Genomic DNA, 18,367 nt, shown 5'->3' with positions numbered 1-18,367 from the left:
TCAATCAACTTTATTATGTATCAAATGAAATCTAGTTTGGGACGAAAGGAATTACTGTGATAAATTGTGGTCATTTTGTCCAACTTTTATTAAAAGATGTGTTATACTAGTAGACAATGCATTTTTTTTAATATCCAATGGAGTACTTGTAATTTATTCATGAGATTCTCATCATATATTGTAATTTTCCATACAATTATAATTTATCTATGAGATTCTCCTCATTTATACATATTTAAAAGGTGAATTTTGGCCATCATTGTGAACATTTGTGAATTTTGGGCAAACTATTAAATATTTATAAACTTTGGATTTTGAATGTAATTTTTTATTTATTTTGTTTATAACGTTGAATTCAATCATGACATTGTAACTGAATTCTCAGCTATTAAATACTCAATAAATCACATGGAGTAACAATGAACGATTAAATTAGACATTAAAATATAGCCGTTACAAAAACTCCCTGAATTCTCAGCCATTTCCATTTCTTCTTCTCAAACATTTATTGGCCCTATTAATTTTATATAATGCTCTTAACTTTTTTCTCCCTATAAATATTCTCATTTATCAAATCATCATACATCATCAAACAATTCTACTTTCGTAACTAAAAATATCGATAGAAAAATTCACGAGCTTTCTCTAATAAATGGTCATTGTGTTAGCATCATCTACCATGATTTCAGCAAGAAAAACTAGAGTTGAGATCGCCTGAAAGTACAACTCAAAATGACGATGAAATGTTTGGAAAAAAAGACTTAGAGATGGTGCTTTGGCAACTAGGTCATCAGTTTCCAACTTTTATATGTACTATTATAAAGTATAATGAGTAAGGTATTAAATGTGGTAATTGACATTAAAAAAATATTGTGATTGACTAAGTAGTGTGGGTAATTGATACTCCACTAAATAAGAAATTGTGATTTATTTAGTTTTCACACTAATTACTTACTCTTCTTATTGATTTAATTAGTATAGATTTAAGGATTTGATTAGTATAGATTTGATTTTGCAAAATAATCCGTGAGATTGCAGGTCACGTGTTACATGTATGTATGTTGTATTTTATTTTTCTCCCAATGTAAGTTTCCAAAGCTATATTTATTGAGTATTTTAAAATTAATTTTGTGTGTTTTTAGTATTAATTTATTTACTTTTAGAATAGATAATTATAGATATTGTAAAAACAAAAAAAAATATCAACTACTAATATATTTTATTTCAATAAAAAAGCTATTTGATTTTTTTATTTGTTTAATTATTTATGTTTGTAAATTCCTATATTTTTGAGCATTTAATAGTTAAAGCTAACAAAATGCGTGTACTAATACAATTAATATTCCTTATTTGAAAATGTTATTAAATTGGAATTGCATTAGACAAAGCCACGTATGTGTAAACATCGACATTTTAAAAGAGTTAAAGAGCAACGCTTAATATAATTAATTATATCAGTTATATTATCACATAAAATCAGCATCTAAAAACTCTTCAATTTATCGCATTAATTAATAGAAACGTAAATTATAAAGCGAAACGTTAATGAGTTTAACTTTTTTTAATGATAACCTATTTAATCTAGAAAAAATATTTTAGCAGCTGAACAACATTTGGTTTCTAACTCTTCTTTAATTTGATTTGGATGGTTTTTGTTATGATGTATTAACCTTCATTTAATTTAATTAAATTAATCTTTCTAATTGTATATTGTTGAAACTCACAGTAGAATCCCAAGTTGGCATTTCCTTGATCTACTACTATAAACATTCATTGCTTATTATACTACAATTCACAACCGAAATTATTTGGGAATTAACTCCAAAAATGTGTCCTAATGATTATTCAATCCTATTATAATTAAACTCCAATAACTTTTGAATCTTGAGATACAAAACGCAGTAAAGTTTAGAATTGATTGATCAATCCATAAATAAGTCCAAATGAATTTTCAAATCTTACTATAATTAAAAATTATTAATTAATTAAGTTTAAGATAGATATTTTTAGATTTGGTCGTTTAGGGTGTAGGGATTAAGTAACGGTCCATTTTATTTATACTCTTGAATTATGAAATATTTTTGAAATAAAATAAAAAAAAATTTATATTAATCTAAAATTATAAATGTATTTAATTAGAAATCGTATGTAATAATGTATCTGATGATACAAAATTATGAGTTCAGTATAATTCGAGTAAACATTTTGAGATAAGAATTAATTCTATTATATATACTTCATAAATGTGAATCCACAATTTCAAATTAATTAGTCTAAATATACCAGTATACTATAATTTTCAATATAATTAAATCAGTGTGTGCGGTGATAGTAGAGGATGAGATTCACTTTTTCTCAATCCGCATTTTCTTTTATTCGGGAAGCTGAACACAAATAATCATTAAATTATTTCCAAAATTAGACAAAACTTATTCATTAAATCATCAAAAGAATATTCTCCAAAAGGATTTACATAAATAAGATATACAAATAGAACATAAAGATGAAAGGATCTACGAAAATAAAGTAACTCTAACTTGAATGACTTGAATGAGTTATACGAAAATAAAGTATCTCTAACTTAAATAGTATAAACATTCTAACTTAAATAGTATAAACATTCAAGATATCACATTCTTATCCTCCAAGATGAATCTACGAAAATAAAGTAACTCTAACTTGAATGACTTGAATGAGTTATACGAAAATAAAGTAACTCTAACTTAAATAGTATAAACATTCAAGATATCACATTCTTATCCTCCAAGATTCAGTGAATGCACTGAGGATGAATGGATTGATAGCATAAACATTAGGTTTGCAGCTGCATCTTTACACGAGACACAGCTTTGCATAACCCATTAATCAACACATTATATTCATTAGACTCACACAGTTCCTCTTCCAACAATTTCCCCATGAGATTTGCAGCCACAAGGATCTTTCCAACCAATAAAAACCCTTTGACAAGAGTGGTAAAGGTGATTTACCAAATCAGGCTCGCACCAACCCTTCAAAAAACTGCCTGAAACCGGAAATCCAAAATCAGGTCCTTTCCAACTGGAAAAGGACCCAATCGCAACCCTCTGAAGCATTTCGTCAAACATATATAGTCAGCATCACAGGCAAAGATCTGAAATAGAATTTCGGATATGCTCAAAAGGAGTATCTAATTTGGAAAAATAAAATCAAATGGATCTGTGTTGGAAAAGAAAAGGCATAACAGAATATAATAGAAATAGCTAAACTGATTGAGCGATAACAACTAACAAGCGTAGTTGCAGAATTACCTCGGCGGCGGCCTTGACCTAGTGGTGGATGAATTGTGAAGAATTGGTGAAGGGAACGACAAATAAATAGGGAAATGGAAAAGCAAAACCCTAATCATAATAAAATAATAATACTATTAATTAATAATCGATATAAATTTAACAAATACTAGTACTAAGATTTAAAGAAAAATTGGATACGGTAAGATTTAAAAGCAATTAATTATATCACCAAATTTGATCAAATTCTACTAATCACAAATTTAATTTCGAACATATACAAACAAAACTATGGATACAAATTAGTATTGAACAATCTACATATTCATGTTGAACAATATGAAGATTTATCATTTATGCATATTCTTTTCGTAGTTTAGTCAAATTTTAGATGATTTCATAATAATTTGACATTAAAATATTAAATTATAGTTTCATTTTTTAAAACTGTCAATAATCTCATTCGTATATAAAACGGTAAGTTTTAGTTATGTTAAAAACACTTAGTAAAATTAACATTAAAAAATATTTATTTTAATCATTTTAAAAATTACCCAAAGTCAGACCGTGTTTTATACACATGATAAGTACAATTGCAATCATTTTAGTCATTTTTTATCTTTCAAAAGAAGATTTCAATCTGACAAATTTTCGCTCTTTCTTAAATAAGAGTGGCTAATGGAAAAATGATAAGTTTACAATATTCAGTAAATCCCAAGAAAGGATCCATTTGTATTGGATAATCCCTACAACAAAGACCAACAACTTTTCCCAATTCATATTGATGTATACAAGAACAAGTACAAATCCAGAGTTAGTGAGTGAGTCATCATGCCAAAAAGGTGAAGCCATGGCTGCTCCTAGTTGATCTCCGACAGCGGCTCACGAGGAGCAACCGGAGGCCTCACTTGCTTTGCATGAAAAGATTCAAATGGATGGTTTTCCCTGAACTCCTCTTGAAGGGCCTCCATTGGCACTGCTCGCAGTGACTCGATAGTCTCCTTGCCCGGAATATCAGGCTCACTTCGAACAGGTGTCATGCCAGTAGGCTCGTAATCCTAGCATCACGAAAGCAAAACCGAATGTCATTTTTGAGTAGGCTTAAACAGATTGACTGATATTAATGATGAACACAAGCTAAATGAAGCAATTAAACTGTGATATGTTTCGTGTCATTTCTTAAACTACACGAGATTTTCAAGAAGGATATAACCTGATGAAACTGAAACTTGCAAACTAATGAGACAGAAATTCTATACACAGCAGTTTGACAGGATAAGAATACTAATGAAGTAGAAAAGAACATACCGCATATTTCTGCCCAAAAGTATCAATAGCATGTTGCTCGATGCAGGCTGACTGCTGGGAATGATCGTTGACAAGATTCTGAATCGTTTCTGAGTGCTCTTTAGAGGTAGACAACACTTCAGAAACAGATGATTTCTCTTGTTCTGACAAGCCTGGATTAAAATAGATATAATGTCAATCCGAAGTGCATACCCATTTTAAGGTATAAACCATTCCATCAAATGCACAGCAAAGAATTCCATAACACAAGATTAAACATTGTAATTTTCAATTACTGTAGGAATATCAGGAAAAACTGACCATCAAAACACTGAATAATATCATCGCTATTTCTTTTGATGTCCTCCTCAACCAATTCTCTTGCAGACCCAATTTCAGCATCATGCTGTTCATTGCTATAATGCATATTCCTGAAAAGATGCATTCCACCAAGAATAAAGCACTTAATGCATACAATAATTTCAAACAGAATCCATTAAAATCCATTAAGATCATATATCGACAGAGAATGAACACAGAGTGTTTGATACCTACTGATCTTATAGCTATTAAAAAGGAGCAGGCGTCACAAATGGATACAAATTGTAGGATCCAGAAAGTAAGATGGTATTTGGATTAGCCAGTGAGTGTAGCATTTAGTCTGTCCTTTTTCCTTTCAGAGGAATAATCGAACAAGTCTTTTATAGTAAATGAACCAACCTAACATGTGCATCAATGGCTAATGAATTTTGCTTTCCCATGTCATTTAAAGATTCTTGCATTGTATGCCACCGCTTCAAAGCAGTATCAGCACTGCTTCCACTGAGTAAGAAAGGACAAGAAATCAGTAAAAACGGATAAGACAAAACAATGATTTCATAGCAGCAATATTCTCACCATTTCTGCATGAGCAACTCCATACGACAATGCTTGGCTGCAGAGAAATCAGCATTTTCCTTAAAACTACTATCTGCATGTGAAAAGGAATCCTGCCACTTTCTTTTAAGATCTGTTGTAATTCCATCAATTGTAGAAACATGGCCATCCAAGAATATCTTATTTCCGATTGCACTATCCTTAAGACTATCCAGCTTTGCTTCCACCTGTAAACAAAAGATTGCATATCAATAGAATGCAAACATAAAAAACAGACAACTGAACTGAAGAAAAAAATATCAGAACCATCTCTTTCTGACGAAGCATGCATTTAGAAACAAGAGAGGTCATATCAGCAATGAGCTTCTCTGCTTCTGACTTTGATTGTTCCTGCAAACATCAAACGTGTTAGAGACTTAGAGTAAAAAGAGAGTAAAATTGAAGCATAGTAAAAAATGTCAACTAGAGGGAAACCTCATAAGAATTCCGAAATTCTGCTATGCTCTTCATCTGAGTTTCATCAACTTGAGTTGCATGACATTTGAGGCTTTTAGATTCTTCCAAAATCTTATCAACACATCCATGAATAGATTCTGATGTACTTGTTAGGTGTTCTGTACTTGCAATAAATCTCTGCATATACAAAATGTATCTACTTAGGATAAAAAATACTGGAAAGAGGCCCAAAAAGATTCTACATAGTGAATATCCAAAACCTGTCGAAGCTCCCTTGCCAAGTGAGCCATTTCCCCTTGATGACTAGATAAAATATCATGAAGATCATTGAAAACTGATTTCACTTCAACAGCTTCAGCAGCTAAAAACTGAACAATTCAGAAGCATTAGACTCTACCTAACAAAGCAATGACCACCGGTAAAATAATCAGTAAAAGGAAAGTGTTCGCTTACTGCTTCAATAGACTGTGAATTACAAGAAGCCAAAGCAGAAAGTTCCTCCAGAGCAGCATTACTACCAGCTTTGTGCAGATGGACAACATTTTGTACTGCCTCAAAATGAGATACATACAAAGCCCTTGAAGAACTCACTTTCTGTTTTAGTTCCACATGAGCCTACGAGAAACATCCAGTCAGATGACTGCATATACTGACGTGCTAGCTTCAGACAAGCAGAACTAATGTTCCAGATCACTCATTAACTTAAACTACAAGGAAAGATGCAAAATTTTAGCGAGTAGCAACCACCTAATACAGTTTTTGCAAACCTTATCATGTATCTGTAGAAAAGAGTTGCAGAGGTTTTCAACACACTGGAGGTGCTCTCTTTGCCGGGATACAGATGCAACCAGTGAGCTAGAAATGGTATTAAGCTGCTGGGTAAGATCAAATGTGAATGTATTCACAGTCGATCTGTTATCAGCATTCAGTTTGTCCTCTCTGGCTGAAAGAAATAACCATTGCAAGCTCTGAGTTGTGTAGGACTAAAATCTCGAAACTAGAGGATACAAAAAAAACTGCTTACCAATTTTGAGAAAGAGTGAAGCATTATCCTTCTGAGACTTCTCAAGATCAGCTCGCAAAACACATGCTTGATGAGCTAATGCATTCTCTGTAAAATTATCAGAAGACTTGTTAGACACTAAGGAGTGGGCACCATACAAGAAAAGTCCAACTGCAGGTTATAACCAAATACCTGCTTTTTTCTGTTCAGAGATGATAAAGTCTCGCTCTTTTAGGGAATATTTGCAAAGCCTTAGCTCATCTTCAGTGTTTGATAACAACTTGGTAGTTGAGTCTAAATCTTTCTGCAAACATCTAGGCATAAGACTCAGGAATCATATAACACAAAACAGCAACCTGTAAATATAACTTACTTGGGTTGCATCAAGTTTGTTGCTCAAAGCACAGCATTGTTGGACCTGGTCATCATATTTTCCTTGCAATTCCTCTGTTTTCTGTGTACATAATCAACTTTTAGATTTTAAAGATTTCACTTTTAGCTAGATCCTGAAAAGAATCAAGTGTGTTACCTTCTGATGGTTTTCCATGGTCACTGTCATTTGTTCAATCTGATCAGCCATAGCCTAAACAATAAACCAAAAACAATAATGATGCAATGACAAATAACATGATGTATATTAATTCATTTGCTAATTCATAATTTTAGTTAAAAAAAATTCAAAAGGAAATATGGTTATTCTGAGCAACATATGCCTCTCACCATGGAATAATATGTGAAAATATTCAGTGAACCAGAAGGCCAAAGTTGAATGGACAAAAAAAAGAAAAATTATTCGAAGTATGTGCACCTTTCTCTCACTCTCCTCTTGATAGTACCGCTCCTTAGGGATGTACACACCATTCTTCTCCCGTGCAGCATATACCTCTGTGTGTGTGGGAGTGAATTAAAATCTAAAAAGTAGTATGACTTTAAAAGAAGCTTAGATGAATGAATAGCTAACTAGAGAAAAATAAGAAGTACCTGTTTTCAGTCTTTCTATTTCACCATAGAGATCTTTGATAAGAGTCGACTTCATCATTTTTTGGTTCACCTATAAGTAGAGATATCACAGTGTTAGGATGAGCCATCCAAAATTACATATTGTCACAGAAATGCAAACCAATCAACAAGATCATAATGTTCAGGATCAGTATTTTATCCCAAAGTTAACTGTGATGAATATGAGAAAACTCTGTAAGTTCAGTTAGTATGTCAAGAGGAGCTATGAAAAGATAACTGTTACAACGGACCTCAGGCTTATTCTTTATGTTCTTAGCCCTATGGGCATAATCTAGTGTGCTGAGGGTCTCCTCAAGACAATGTACAGCTGGTGATACTGTGGCAATGATACATGTCTTTGTTCTTCCCCCCAATGAATCTCGTAGAAGACGTGTTAGCTTGCTGTCCCTGTTGAGTGACATAAAACATAGTACTCAGTTGTACTCATAAACAAACTGCAATAATGCAATTTGTTTGAAACAATCAAGTTCATGATTGAAGATTCAACCTGTAAGGAATATGCCCGCCATGCTCGACAAGAGCATTTATTACACGCCCTAAGGTAAGTAAACTTTTGTTTATTTCTCCAGCCTCTCTTGCCCTTCCCTAGAAACATTGATGAATAATATATAAGAAAAATGAAGAGATAATTATAAGTTATAACTAGAGAAAATAAATTAAGCACTATGATATTAAAACTTCAACAGATTGTCTAACAGATTATAACTAAAAGACTTCAGCAAGATGCGAGATCTTACCTCCCTAGCACCAGAACGTGAGATGTTCTCGGAACCTGCCAAATCAACCAAATTCAACTTGCCACATTTTATTAGTTCTTCGCCTTCAGGGGTTGCTTCCTTTATATGAATTGTTACAGAAAATAGAGAATGTGACCGACTGCAACCAAAAACAATAAAAGAAAGGGAATCAATTTTGATTTATTTCATCAGAATATGTAAAACCATATTCAGTTCAGAATGTAAAACCTTGATTGTTTATTCAACAAGGTTTCTGCAGTTCGACGCTTTGCAGATCCCCTTTCAAGTAACGTGAAAATCTCAAAAGCACTTGTCACGATCTCCTCTTCGAGTCCTCTCACAAGAACACCACCTTTGCCATCTTCCATGAGTGGCAATTGTTTTTTCTGCTTTTCTTCCAAGGCAATTTTAGATATTTCATCAGGGGCCAGCAAATCGGTTATTTCTTCATTGTATAACTCCAAGAAAGTGACTTTCACGCTATACTCTGCACATTGACCTTCTAGAGTATCGAATATTTGCTTTACTGCTCTGGGTATGACTCCTGCTCCTGGAGGCAATTCTCCATTTGGACCACTCTTCAAGATAAAAGTAAATCAAGCTTCAAAACAAACTCAGCCACCCAACAAAAACAAAAAAGGTAATTGAAACTGGATTATGTAGTTTACCTTCGACCTCTTGCATTCTCCCTCCATGGTGTATGTTTTTCCAGTTCCAGTTTGTCCATAGGCAAAGATTGTACAGTTAAAACCATCCAAAACCTCATTTACTATCGGGATAACTGCTTGGTCATATAGATCCTTCTGCTGGGAATTAGGCCCAAACACCTACATATGAAAATTAACTAAAACACAGTTCTTGTAAATTTGAAATGCGTGCCAAAACCCTAAAGCTACTCATTTCTTCAACAACACTCATTTTAAACTCAACTCGATTCGCCCCAAAACCTAAAGCCAAATGCTTCTACAATATTTTATTTCAATTGAATCATAAAGAAAAAATCACTACAACAACAATACACCATACAAATCAATGCTCATTCACGAAAACTAGGAAAATGAAATCGTATTAGAATATGAAAATTAACCTTGTCAAACATAAAAGTTCTATCGATATGTTTTCCAGCGATATTCTGCGAAACGGAGACCTCTCTCTGGTACTCATTGCACGTAACCACCTGCGGCGCATTGTTCCGCAACTCATCGTCGCTAAACGGTCTGAGAAATGGCGAATTAAATCATGTCGAAATGAAACACAAATGCAGCAAGAAAAAAAGCCCTAATTTTCAAATTGATGCGCGCTACCTGCAACGGAGGAGAACTTGAACATTGACGCCTTTCTCCTTCTCGTGACGAGACGACATATCTGAGCTTCCCGCACTTAGGTATGCGTCTGAGATCTGCTATCGATCGCAATTGGTTGCTCCACTATGTGTGGTGTGTGAGAATTGAAGAGCGGAAAGTGGAGCGGGATGAATCTGGTTTGATAATTTGAATTTTTGAAGAAGCGCTCACTCACACTCTCTCTCTCTAAATACACTGTGTTAACTGTAGCTGAGCCGTCAGATCATGAAGTTGAGATCGGACGATTCAAGATACATCTCAGAATTTGGGTTTAAATTCTCGCGACTCAGTTTAGTCGGGTTGGGCCTTCGGATCCGAATTATGTGGGTTTGCTGTGAGTAGTTCAAGCTGGGCTTAGGCCCATTCGATTTATCTGAATTTTGGGTATAACCTTTTTTTATTCGTTACGTGTATTAATTTCAAATTTTGCTTTTACAAGAAAAATTTTGCCACTTGCCAAATGATGATCAGAAAATTTCATTAAATTCAAATTTTTAGAGATATGGTTGATCTCATGCTAAGGTAGCATTGTCCTAAGTCCTAACCTTTTGAGATTAGGATTCACTTTTATTCTTCACTCATTGTTTATTGCCAACGACCTACCGCATTGCCTCTGCCTTCGACTGCCACCGGCGACTTCTTCATTCAGTCCGGCCACACAAATTTTGTTTCATGAATCTATCATTGTTGCCAGAGTTGTAGTGTACCTCCTTATTTACATGCGGTTCAAACTTTACTTGTCATTTGCTACAAAGAAATATTATATGTAACTACTAATTTATACTAATTGTAGAAGTTATTATATGTGTATCGGCTTCTTTGGTAGTCGTATTAAATTATAACTTGGACTAAAATTTTGTTTGGCTAGTATTAATTATTTTAGCACGAGATATATAAAGTCTCAAGTTAAATTTTGTATTATCTCTGTCTCATGGAAAATTGTTCTTAATTTTATGTATTACTATTATTTTGTACAGTTAAAGAAAATAATGAGATATAAGTAGATATTCGTGTTTCCATTTTAAGAAATTAGTCATTTTTATTTGGTAAGCTTATAGTATTACTTTGTATATCAAATTATAAAATGTCATTTTTATTGTTAAAAACAAACAATTATAGTATTAATTGAAAACAATACACGTGAGAAATTTTGACAATCCTTCTCCGACTTATTTGCCATTGAGATTCAATGGAATGTTTGGTCGATTGTTGACATGAGAAAACATGTTCCATGAAAGCAATATATGTTTAACTGATTTATCTATGCCTTGATAAAAAAAATTTAAAAAAAATAAAAAGAAAAAGAAAATACTTAGAAATCTAACATCAAGGTTGGAATGTAACAATTTTATTATAAAAAAAATCTATTGGATTAGAGTGTTCATACATACCACATTACCTTAAAAGATAGTAGTACTATGTTCATTCTATTCATAACATCAAATAATGCTACGTACTTTCTATTAGCAAAAATCATTAAGTTTAAATTCGACTAGAACAAAAATAAAACGAAAAAAATTTCAACCCTAAGAAGTTCCACCCACCAAATTTAATCCTAACCACAAATATTTGGGAAGAACATGAAATAGCTAACCCCCACAAATGAAAAATCAAATTTTGTAACGGTGGAGTTAGGGGATTCAATATTCTAAAATTGAGTTGGGGCAATCAATGATCACGTGTTTTATATTTTCTGATTTGGGAGATTGTAGACCTTTAATTTAGTTAGGAATGGAGGATGTGATAAAAATTATGACCAATTTACACATGTTGCAAGTCCAATTTACATTGATTGATATGCATGTTACTTTGTTTTTAGACATGAAAGGTTCCAAATAAGTTGGTATTTTGGAACCTATCATCTTGCCCCATGCAAATTAAGGATAATATTTGTATATGAAATAAAATGTCCAAACTAAAAGGTTGGTATTTTGGAGTTTATCATCTGGCCCCAAATTAAGGATAATATTTGTGTATGAAAAAATGTTCAAACTAAAAGGTAGAGCAACATGTTTTTGTCACTCCCAATCTAAAACAAATAAGAACGACAACGGCAAGGTATAGGGGCACCCATGGCAAATAAGCAAATGAACAAGAGATATAAACAAGATTACTGAGACTTACAACAATATGACTGTTTTTTTTAAGGATATTATTTGGCTCGTACACATGCCAAGTCACTGAAAAAGTCAAAAAGTCGTAGTAACAAATTTGCTTTTGGTTAGCAAAATGACTGTTTTAAATTGCGATTGAATGAAATAAGTAATTAAATTAATGTGTTTCTGTACACGTACATTTTTGCTTTGCATGGTATCGATAACATTAAAACAAATTAACCAAAAATTAAGAATTTGATTAGTACGAATAAATGAAAATAGGTCAGAATGGAATCAACATGGGAAATGAATGATGATAGAATAGGAATTAGGAATGATAACGGAAAAGGGCTAATTCCGAAGAATAAAAGGAAGGTCTAGTTCCTACGTAAGGTATACCAAAAAAATTAAAAAGTATACCAATGACCCTTTTATATTTCAATAAGTCTTAAATTTGGCTGAACATAATTTATTTTTTGCTTTTAAAAACTTAATCATATAGACTGGTACAGTTTTACAGACAGGATAGTGCAAATCATATCAGTCTAAACAATATTGAACGTTGGCTCAGATTAAATTAAAAGTCACTACATATAAAATCTAAAATATATAAGGATGATTTCGAAGAAAGGAATGTGTTATTCCATCTTTATAGAAAATTGAGATTGTGGAATGATAAAATATTGATTCCTGACCAAATTAAATCATCAAATCAACGGAATTTGAACGAAGCTAGGCAGCAATTAATTGTTCTATTCTAATATCATCATTATTAATTAATTTTGTGTATAAAATTCAAAAGATCTGGTTTGTTATTCAAAAGGCCACGCCTTGGGCTAGAATTGAAGGTAGAAAATAAATCTAATCCCTCCATCCCACGTAATTTTACATAGTTTGACTTGACACGGGTTTTAAGAAATGTAATAGAAAGTGAGTTGAAAAAGTTGGTGGGATGTGGGTCCTACTTTTAAAGTATTGGTTTTATAATAAAATGTGAATAAAAATGAGTCAGTGGAATATAAGGTCCACTACTAAAAATGGTAAAAGTAAAATGGATAAAATTATGTGGGACGGACTAAAATGGAATACTGGGTAAAATTATTTGAGACGTATGGGGAGAGAGTATAAACATATATATGTACTCGAAGTCAACAAATTATCGGTGGCCTAATTATTTATACGTGACAATGTGATATGCGTAGTTGTAGGAATTACACTATTTAAGTAACCTATTAATTGTGATACATGAACATTAATAAAGTCTTAATTAGATAGAATGTAATTAAGAATCAAATAATTAAGTTTGTATATATATATAGTTCAAAATATGAATTTTAAACATTAATTATACTTCCAAATATGCTAGGGCTAGTCATGAAAGCGTATGAATTCAAGTATAGCTGAAGTTTTAGATTTATGTGAAAAAAAAAAAAAAAAACTATATATGTAATGAAAAGTGGAGATAATCGATTTCTTATACTATTATTTTGTAACTTAGATTTTTAATGTACATCAAAGCTCACACTACCATATTGCAAATAAAAATGGTGGGGCATTTGGCTTATCATTAATAAATGCCATTTAAGAATAGTTTGGACCCTCCATGGCTCCATCTATCTAAAATAGAGTGGTAACACCACTTTCCCTATAATAAATTGTCATTTGGGGCCAATGACTCTTAATTTTGACAATACAATAATATATAATGCAATGACAAACAATTAACTTCGATTTGTGATTAGGTCAATTTGTCCTAAAATAGGATGATAAGAATATGGAGAGGTTGACGGAAGAGCAAATCTCTATTGGTAAGAAACGACTTTTCATCCAATTTTAGTAGAATGAGTATTTACGTTATGTATAATAATTTTTGGGGCTGGAATGATTTTATGCTTGTACTGTATATTGTATTAATTGAGTATTTATTTCCCTATAAAAGTCATTATGTAATTATTTTCCATGATACATTTCAATTTTCCCATTTTAAGGAATAAAATCTAATAAGAAAGGTTTCACTTTGATCTTATTTTTAGTTATTTATTGGATTAGCCATTTGTAGAGTCATGTATTATTGGCTAGGAAAAGTGGTCACCAAAATTATTTGGAAACTCTGTCGCTATATATATGGACTTTAGAAAATCAAATGAAACCAAAAGATAAAAGTAAATTGTAGACTATGTTTCAATATCCACATAGTGTGAGGGAATTGGGAGATCTCTGACTAATCCCATATTAAATTCATTTAAATTCAACTTTTGGAGTTGTCGCCGATTTCATAATGCAACAATTCGTCTTTTCTTTACGACGTCGACGACGACCTTTTTCACTGGTCCGTTTCCGACATTTGACATTGAAGCTTTTCCTATGGCACCTAAAATTACTTATCTGAAGATTTTGTAGCCTCTTGTGAAGTGGCTTAACCTTAATAGCAACTGTACTATTGTGGATCCAGGTGGTTGGGGTTGGTGTGGACCGATCTCATTAACAGATCATGAAGGCTGAAAGATTCATTTAAATTCGACTTTTGGAGTTGTTGTCGATTTCAAAATGCAACAACTCGTCTCTACCTTATGACGTCGACGACAACTTTTTCACTATGTCCGATCCCATAACTTCTGTTTCTGATATTTGATATTGAATCATCGTGATAAGTCTAGGTTGACCAAAATGAATATTTGTGTGTCTAAACAAGTTATGAAATTTACATAAAATCCCCAATCTATCCTTGATGGCTCTATAATGCAGTAACTCATCTCGGTCCTACAACATCAACAACGACCTTTTTCACTGTCTCCGATCGATCAATCCCATAATTTTCATTTCCAATATCTGACATTGAATATTTGTGTTATAAAGCAAAAATGAATATTTTGTGGCTCACATAAAATCCCCAAACTACCCTTGTATACCTCCATCCTCAACTATAAATGCATGCCCAGCCCTAAACCTTTTCCTCATCCCACTCCAAACCTCCACACACCTTTAACATCTCCACCACCACCGCCGCCGAAAAATGGCCGCCGCTGCCATCCACACCTCCGAAAAACAATACTCCCCTGCCCGCTCCCTCGGCAACACCGAGCAAAACTGGTGCCGAGCAGTCGCCTCCGGCACCGGCATCACCGTGCTAGCCCTCCAAATGGCCATCCCGCCGCCGCAGATCGCCGCCTCCCTGACCGGAATCCTCGAAAAACTCCAAACGCGCCACCCTCTCCTCGCCGCCAAACTCCACTACAACCGCGCCACAAAATCCTTCTCCTTCCTCCAAGCCCCCGCCCCCGCAGCGCCCCACGCCGTCGCGCTCCACGACGCCCCAACGACGGCGAAGATCCTCGCCGCCGCCGCCGCCAATTCCCCGCTCCACGCAATCCTAGAGCACGAGCTCAACACCAACAGCTGGTCCCACCCGGGCTCCTTCCCATGCAGCGGGGCCGAAATCCTCCACGTGGCCGTGTACGCGGCCACGGGCACCGGGTCCGTCGTCGCGCTGCGGTTCCACACCTCGGTGTGCGACCGCGCGACGGCGGTCTCGGTGCTGAGGGAGCTGATGGAGATGGTGGGGGGCGCGGGGCCAAATGCGGGAATAGGGAATGAGGGGGAGGGCAAAATGGGAATCGAGAGTTTGATTCCGGTTGGGACGGCGAAGAAGACGCTGTGGGCCCATGGGTTGGACACGTTGGGATATTCGGTGAACTCGCTCAGGTTGACGAATTTGACCTTCCAAAATACGAAAATGCCGAGGCGGTCTGAGGTGGTCAGGCTGCAAATAGCAACCAAGCATACTGCTCTGATTCTTGAGGTAAACTTGAATTCAATTTCTGCTAATTGATCATTAATAATTTAATAAAACATTACGTGCTATCACGTGCTGATAATTAATTACTCCTATAACAAATTAGTCCTACCTAGCTATATATGTCTACAAGTCTTATAATGCAAATTACATTATAGTAGTATAAATTAAATATGTATAGTAATTTTATGCATAATTGCATATGATAGAAAATGTGTAACGAATAGTTCACTATGTAATACGCCATATTTAAGTACTCCGTACTAGAAGATACGTGGAGAACACAGTTATATGGTTGTCACTAAAAAAAATAAGGACATATTTTCGTACGATAAAGAATGTTATCTGTGTTTCTAAATATACAACTAACGCTTTAAAAAAGTCTTTATTATTAGTGTCCCAACGAATATTAGCAGACACAAATGAAAGTGTTTTGAAAAAAAAGTTATTAAGTTAATTTATCATTAATTTAGGAACGTTTTTTTTTGCATCCTAATTGTTATTATTTTAAAAAAAATTCCAACGCAAGTAATAGCATCTTAATTTTTGTGTCCTTAAAAGATACTCTATCTGTTCCACAAAATTTGTCTCGTTTTATCAATTTTATCATCCCATACAGTTTGTCCTTTTCCAAAAATAAACATTAAAATACACCATTCAATCTCCTTAATGTGAGACCTTTATTCCACTACACATCTCTATTTAATACAAAATCAAACAATTTCTTAAAACTCGTGCCGAATTAAATTGGGACAAATTTTATGAGATGGAGGTAATACTTTTTTTCGTAGTGAGTGTACTATATTTTATATATGTAGTTTAAAATATTAACAATGCTAATAACAATTTGTAAAATATTAAAATAGAAAATAAATATAAAGAATGACAATTTAATCAAAACGCAAATGATGCTAGGGAAAAGTGGTCATAGAGCATAGACTATAGACTATCTATACCCTACCATGGAGTGACAACATAACATTAATAACTAATTTAATTTCTGACAATAGACAATAATTTGATTCATTTAAATTCTTATGTGAATCAGGTAATAAACTGAAGTGGTACTCACAGAATTTGTGTGCCTACCTTTTAAGTAGTATTGTATCTACTCCAAATTTCTATACAAAATAAAAAGGAAAATTAGGATATTTGCATTAATATCTGATAGAGAGATATATAGTACGATGAGGTGTTTTATGCGGCGTATAAAAAGAGAGATATTTCTTATTATCGATGCTATAGTATATCATTGTCTCTTTTATAATAATTGTAGACCATAAAAATTGATGTTCTAAATTAATTGCTTTGTAGTTAACACATGAAAAGGAAATATGTGTTCTGTCTGCTACCTTAATTTATATTATGCATTATAATTATCATTTAATCGAATAAATATTTTTCAGAGGTGTAAGTCCAAAGGGATCAAGATATGTGGAGTTCTAGCAGCAGCTGCAATAATTGCAGCAAATTCAACAAAACATCACACTTCTGACACTAAGAAATATGGAGTCGTCACTCTCACTGATTGTCGTGCTATTCTTCAACCACCTCTTTCCCATCGTCACTATGGTAAATTACTTCTCTAATTCATCAACTATATCATACTACTCCTTGTTTATTAGTGTCACAATTGGTAAATACGCCCATTGTAACATGACGACTATTGTGACACAAATAAATAAGTGCCTAGTATTCTCTTATATTGGTGAAAGAAAATAGTACAATAAAGTCTTATCTTACCAACTGAGCTACATTTCATCGTCTGATTAACCTCTCTCCGACGACAGGATTCTACCACTCAGCCATCCTCAACATACACAAAGTAAAAGGATCTGAAAATGTATGGGATTTAGCCAAGACATGCTACATGGACTTCGCCGATTACAAGAAAAGCAACAAGCATTTCTCCGACATGGCCGATCTCAACTTCCTCATGTCGAAAGCCATCGACAACCCGGCTCTCACCGCCTCCTCGTCCCTCCGGACGTCGCTTGTCACCGTGTTCGAGGACCCCGTGCTCGACGACTCCCTCGAGATGCAGCGGAGCATCGGTGCGGAGGACTTCGTGGGGTGCGCCTCGGTCCACGGCGTCGGCCCCTCCATCGCCATCTTCGACACCGTCCGCGAAGGCCGCCTCGACTGCACGTGCGTCTATCCCGCGCCGCTGCACTCGAGGGAGCAGATGAGTGAGCTTGTTGAACGGATTAGTAAGGTTTTGATCGATGGAGTGACTGAAGACCGGACTGAAGTTTGAATTCTAATTTGTGTTTAAAAAAATGTATTTCGATTCATTGTTTCTTATGATCGGCTTGATTAATCAGCTAGGATCATTGTGATATACTTTTACACTATCATATAAAAAAAATTGTTTATCCTTAAATATTTTTTAATCATTTACTTAGTTCACCTATACTTTTCTACACTACTCACAATACTTATAATTTTAAATTTAAAAATTACTAGTACTACATAATTAAGTAAAAA

General features: G+C 34.0%; 2 protein-coding genes and 1 long non-coding RNA gene across 3 annotated transcripts; 1 reads left to right on the top strand and 2 right to left on the bottom strand.

Annotated features, from left to right (window-relative positions):
* Window positions 1–2,555: 2,555 nt before the first annotated feature.
* Window positions 2,556–3,406, bottom strand: LOC125215689 (uncharacterized). The gene is made up of 2 exons (XR_007175295.2): window positions 3,291–3,406; window positions 2,556–3,133 (listed from the first exon to the last, which is right to left on the bottom strand). It is a non-coding gene; the product is annotated as an uncharacterized LOC125215689 (long non-coding RNA).
* A 504-nt stretch (window positions 3,407–3,910) lies between these two features.
* LOC125210996 (P-loop containing nucleoside triphosphate hydrolases superfamily protein) lies at window positions 3,911–10,149 on the bottom strand. Its single transcript, XM_048110666.2, has 23 exons — window positions 9,953–10,149; window positions 9,736–9,865; window positions 9,317–9,475; window positions 8,877–9,226; window positions 8,649–8,787; window positions 8,399–8,496; window positions 8,142–8,298; window positions 7,873–7,942; window positions 7,700–7,776; window positions 7,421–7,474; window positions 7,265–7,345; window positions 7,084–7,195; window positions 6,913–6,999; window positions 6,656–6,831; window positions 6,342–6,503; window positions 6,149–6,256; window positions 5,907–6,065; window positions 5,739–5,822; window positions 5,454–5,659; window positions 5,277–5,378; window positions 4,878–4,987; window positions 4,578–4,729; window positions 3,911–4,327 (listed from the first exon to the last, which is right to left on the bottom strand). Exons 1-23 carry the CDS (start codon window positions 10,009–10,011, stop codon window positions 4,130–4,132), a joined length of 3,030 nt encoding a protein of 1,009 aa, XP_047966623.1. The 5' UTR covers window positions 10,012–10,149; the 3' UTR covers window positions 3,911–4,129.
* Window positions 10,150–15,068: 4,919 nt separating this feature from the next.
* On the top strand, window positions 15,069–18,263 carry LOC125209071 (uncharacterized). The gene is made up of 3 exons (XM_048108669.2): window positions 15,069–15,886; window positions 17,287–17,452; window positions 17,671–18,263. Exons 1-3 carry the CDS (start codon window positions 15,101–15,103, stop codon window positions 18,135–18,137), a joined length of 1,419 nt encoding a protein of 472 aa, XP_047964626.2. The 5' UTR covers window positions 15,069–15,100; the 3' UTR covers window positions 18,138–18,263.
* Window positions 18,264–18,367: the final 104 nt, after the last annotated feature.

The sequence above is a fragment of the Salvia hispanica genome, chromosome 3 (assembly GCF_029641045.1).
Source record: "Salvia hispanica isolate PSC_SH4W2 chromosome 3, Shi_PSC_v1, whole genome shotgun sequence".
Lineage (NCBI taxonomy): Eukaryota > Viridiplantae > Streptophyta > Magnoliopsida > Lamiales > Lamiaceae > Salvia > Salvia hispanica.
The sequence above is the reverse complement of the archived record's forward strand: the minus strand, read 5'-3'. Positions and strand labels throughout refer to the sequence as shown.

Excerpts from the sequence above, each read along its gene's own strand:
- LOC125210996 (XM_048110666.2), bottom strand. The coding sequence starts at position 10,011 with ATGTCGTCTCGTCACGAGAAGGAGAAAGGCGTCAATGTTCAAGTTCTC. Across the intron at positions 8,497-8,648 it reads CACGTTCTGGTGCTAGGGAG|GGAAGGGCAAGAGAGGCTGG; the intron begins GTAAGATCTCGC and ends CAATGTTTCTAG. Across the intron at positions 4,328-4,577 it reads CTTTTGGGCAGAAATATGCG|GATTACGAGCCTACTGGCAT; the intron begins GTATGTTCTTTT and ends TCGTGATGCTAG.
- LOC125209071 (XM_048108669.2), top strand. The coding sequence starts at position 15,101 with ATGGCCGCCGCTGCCATCCACACCTCCGAAAAACAATACTCCCCTGCC. Across the intron at positions 15,887-17,286 it reads ATACTGCTCTGATTCTTGAG|AGGTGTAAGTCCAAAGGGAT; the intron begins GTAAACTTGAAT and ends AATATTTTTCAG. Across the intron at positions 17,453-17,670 it reads TCTTTCCCATCGTCACTATG|GATTCTACCACTCAGCCATC; the intron begins GTAAATTACTTC and ends CTCCGACGACAG.